This window comes from Amphibalanus amphitrite, unplaced genomic scaffold (genome assembly GCF_019059575.1).
Source record: "Amphibalanus amphitrite isolate SeventyFive unplaced genomic scaffold, NRLGWU_Aamphi_draft 000427F_arrow, whole genome shotgun sequence".
NCBI lineage: Eukaryota > Metazoa > Arthropoda > Thecostraca > Balanomorpha > Balanidae > Amphibalanus > Amphibalanus amphitrite.
In genome coordinates, this window is record NW_024881921.1 from 473507 (window position 1) to 477481 (window position 3975).

Below are 3975 nucleotides of genomic sequence, written 5' to 3' on the forward strand. Positions count from 1 at the left end.
GGGAGTTCTGCAAGGTACCGCCATGTGTGCCTTGAACTTGAGGCTAAATTCTACTGTATTTTAATAGTTCGATACCGTTCTCCTCTTCGCTTTTAGAGCGAAAGAATGCCGAGTGAAGTTGGAAATGATATTCCCAGCACACCAATAATTTTTGACAAGCCCGGCGTCAACTTTCACCTTCGTTTATCAATGCCTCCATTATCCCAAACAGATATGTGTGACATACAATAGACTCTTTATTGTACATACAAGCAACACAGCACATAGGGCTTTACACACGAACGATAGGCATCTGTCGCTAAGCGTCTATGCCGCAGGTGCGGCTGACTAAGTCACGCAGCATCAACGAGTCGACTTGACACACCAGTAATACCGTATTCCAATCGACGGGCCGCGCGCGAACCCGACACAACGTAGCGGCGCAACGCGGCCGACTGCAAGTACGTAACGAAACGAAACGAATACCGAGACACCAGCGACGGGCTAACACCTACCCGCCATAAATAAAACAACAGAGTGGTTTGTGAAAGAAGGTGCACCGCCGCCGCGACAGGAACAATATCTCAGGGTTCGGGACGGGTCGGGTCGGGTCGGGTTAGGCTGTCCGCACCAGGGTATATCAGAGGACTAGATCCACCTAGCTTATTTCTGAGTCTACCCCGAGCGAGACAAGACCTTCATGAAGAGCGGATTAGGATTTGGAAGTAACCGCCAAGACGTCTTTCGGAGAAGCGGGATTTGAAAGAGGGCTCGCATAATGGTGATGTGGGGAGGGGCGAAACTAGTATGAGTATTTCAGCCAACCGGCGCATTCAGAGCCAGTCAAAAAACCATCTGTCGGAGCTAATAAAAATCCAGCAACTGAAAAAGAAACTTGCTTTTTGGATTTCTCCAAGATTGAGGAACATGCTAGCTCAAAAACATACAGTCTGTCTTTAACATTCGAAATTGAAAACGTAGACTGTTTTAATTTGAGTGGGAAATTTACCATTGAATAACACTTTACAGCGACACATCCACATACACCAAAATCTGCTACAACCAGTATCGCCTTGTCTTCCAGATAAATGGCCCCCTCTAAATTTCTGACAAGTCAGGTTTGTCGTTTGACTAAAACCTACCTAGCTTTGGACCTGGGTGGCGGGCCACTGCCGTGGAGTGGTCGGTAGGTCTCGGCGATCGATACACGCCGGGGCCGGGGCGGCGGTCGGGGCTGGGGCGGCGGCGGCGGGCGTATTGCACTAGCTGGGGGCCGCCGGCTCAGTCGCGGCGCTCGCCGGCGGCCGGGTCGGCTCCGGCGGCCGGCTCGGACTCTCCGGCCGGCGAGCCGAGCGGCGAGCGGTGCGGCGCCGGGAGAGCGGCCGCCAGACCGGCCGGCAGCAGCGAGCCGCCGTACACGCCCGCAGACGCCGCCGACACCAGCCGCGACGGCAGCTTGCTGTACAGGTCGTAGAGCGAGGCGGCCGAGGGTGTGGGCGGCGGGCCGCCGGGCGCGCTCGGCGTCGGCGGCGCGCCGGTCGGCAGCGAGAACGGCGAGCCCAGGTAGGGCGGCCGCTCGGCGCCGGGCGCGCCCAGCCCGGGGCCGTACAGGCCCGGGTACACGCCGCGGTAGTAGAGCGCCGCCGCCGGCGGGTACAGCGGGCCCGGCAGCCGGCCCGCCCCGGCCGCGTACGCCGCCGGGTACAGCGCCGGGAACGGCAGCGCCGTGAGACCGTGCCGGAACGCCACCAGCCGGTTACGGGCGGCGGTGGACGAGCGCCGCCGCAGCTTACCGGTGGTCGGGCCGATCACCACGTCGTCAGAGGACGGGTCCAGCATCCAGTAGTTGCCCTTGCCGGGGTCGTCGTAGTGGCGGGGGATCTTGACGAAACACTTGTTGAGACTGAGATTGTGCCGAATCGAGTTCTGCCACCCCTGCCGGTTCTCGCGGTAGTAGGGAAAGTTTTTCAGGATGTACTCGTAGATGCCACTGAGAGTGAGCCGCTTCTGAGGGTGACTCCGGATCGCCATCATGATGAGGGCGTTGTAGCTGTAGGGAGGCTTCTCAAACTTCTTCTTTTCGGCCTTCTCGTCGCTCTTGTCGTCCCCCTTCGTCTCTGACTTAGCCTCCTCGGCGGGCTCGGCGTCCGAGAGTTTCTCGTCGCCCTCGCGCGAGTTGTCGAGGTCCTCGTCGGTGCCGATGACGTCCACGTCGCTCTCGACGATGCCGTCGTCGGAGGCGACGTCGGCCTCGGCGGCCTCGGCTGGCGGCAGCGCGGCGGCCGACTTGAACGGGTTGTGCAGGAGCGCGTCGATGCTGAATGACGATTTCAGTGGCGACGAGCTCATGTCTACAGCTGAGCAAACCATGGTGTCATCAGCGGCAGACGGTCCACTCCTGTCGGCGCGCGGCTTGGTCGGCCGTGGAGAGCAGCGGCGCCGGGCGGTGGACTGACACGGTCACGGGCGGCGGCGGCTCACAGCGGACAGACACGGCACGTCTTCACGCGGTACGGCACGGGGCGCTAGTGAGAGACCGGTCGGAGGCGGCGGCCGGCCGACCGGCGAGCCCCGCCCACCGCCCGTCCGCCAGTCAGCGGCGGCAGCGGCGCGCAGGCCCCGCCCCCGACCGGGAGGCGGAGCCGCCGGCGGCCGGCGGCCACCACAGAGAGCCGCCGAACCGCCGGCCCGCCGGAGGCGACACCTTTCGCAACACATCTCAGAAATATAGCCGCGTCGGTTTTCGGTTCATCCCTGATGTCTTTCTCGCGCGCCGTCCTGCGGGGTGCTGTGCATTGAGTTACGACTCGCTAAATCACGCAACACTTATGTCCGCTCAGCACCGAGCAATGGCCAACAGATATTCGGCGCGAATTTATCGGGCAATAATTAAACTCATTTGCTGGCCAGCAACGCTCGGCAAAGTGGACTTTGATGACCCATAAATTGGAATAGAGCCTCAACAGGGTCGCGCTGGCCGCGGTGTCGTGCTCAGGTTTATGACATGGCTCGGGGCCGCCGCCGCCGCCCTTTCATCTACCGGTGACCGCGCGCGACTCCGGTCGGGTCACGGAACACAGCCGCCGCCAGCCGCACTCTGTGCCAGCACCAAACGGAGCGCGACACAGAACGGCCGTCTCATTGTTCCAATCACATTCATTGAGACAATTGTGCCGATTGTCTGCTGGAAACGAAACCATTTCCTGTTTAGCCGGGCCGAGCCGCGAGGGGCGCCCGGTCGAGTCAGAGATGAGGGAGCGAAAAATGATGGAGAAGGCAAAGACGAAGAGGAGGAAATGAGGTTATTGGAAAGGATTTACTTTATTTGGGGGATCGGTAGGATGATCTTAGAGCATTTTTTTTCTTTGTCTTATGCTGTTTTGTATTTGATTTGAACAAATTTGTTTTCTCTGACATGCATTTGATTTGATGTGCTTTTGACATGCTACCTATCGTTTGTTCATTGAGCCTTTCAAGTCACCTTTTGGAGCAACGGCGCTTTTTGTTTGTTTCAATCTGAAATTTTCTGAAGTCATATCGGTTCTCTAAAGATTTCACTTCCTGGACCCTGTGGGATTCAATTTTGATTAAAGGAAATAGTTCACTTTCACGAAATTATTTTTTTTTGCAACGGATTTATGATTTTTTATGTTCAAAATAATCAGCAAAGAAAATAAAACCTTTTTATAACAAAATATTATTTTCTATATTTTGATATAGGAAGAACTTTTCAGTTTCTGTAAGGCACACGCGATCCAGTATGAAAAGAGCATGGGTCCCGAAAATTCTTCAGAAACAGAGAAATTATCGCAGCCACCGGCATTTGGGCGATCTGCTCGATCTGATAATGTTCCCCTGAATGTCCTAATTGATCAGTACGAGAATTTCTCTAGAGTTCTCGTAGATAATTTCTCTAGTTTCTGAAGAATTTTCTGGACCCATGCTCTTTTCATACTGGATGGAAATATATGCAAGGCACACATCCTCAACGCAAGA

The 3975-nt window shown here is 56.3% G+C and overlaps 1 protein-coding gene across 1 annotated transcript; it reads right to left on the reverse strand.

Moving 5' to 3' along the window:
* Positions 1-218: 218 nt before the first annotated feature.
* On the reverse strand, positions 219-2503 carry LOC122391243 (fork head domain transcription factor slp2-like). The gene has a single exon (XM_043384989.1). The coding sequence runs from the start codon at positions 2347-2349 to the stop codon at positions 1261-1263; it is 1089 nt and encodes a 362-aa protein (XP_043240924.1). The 5' UTR covers positions 2350-2503; the 3' UTR covers positions 219-1260.
* Positions 2504-3975: the final 1472 nt, after the last annotated feature.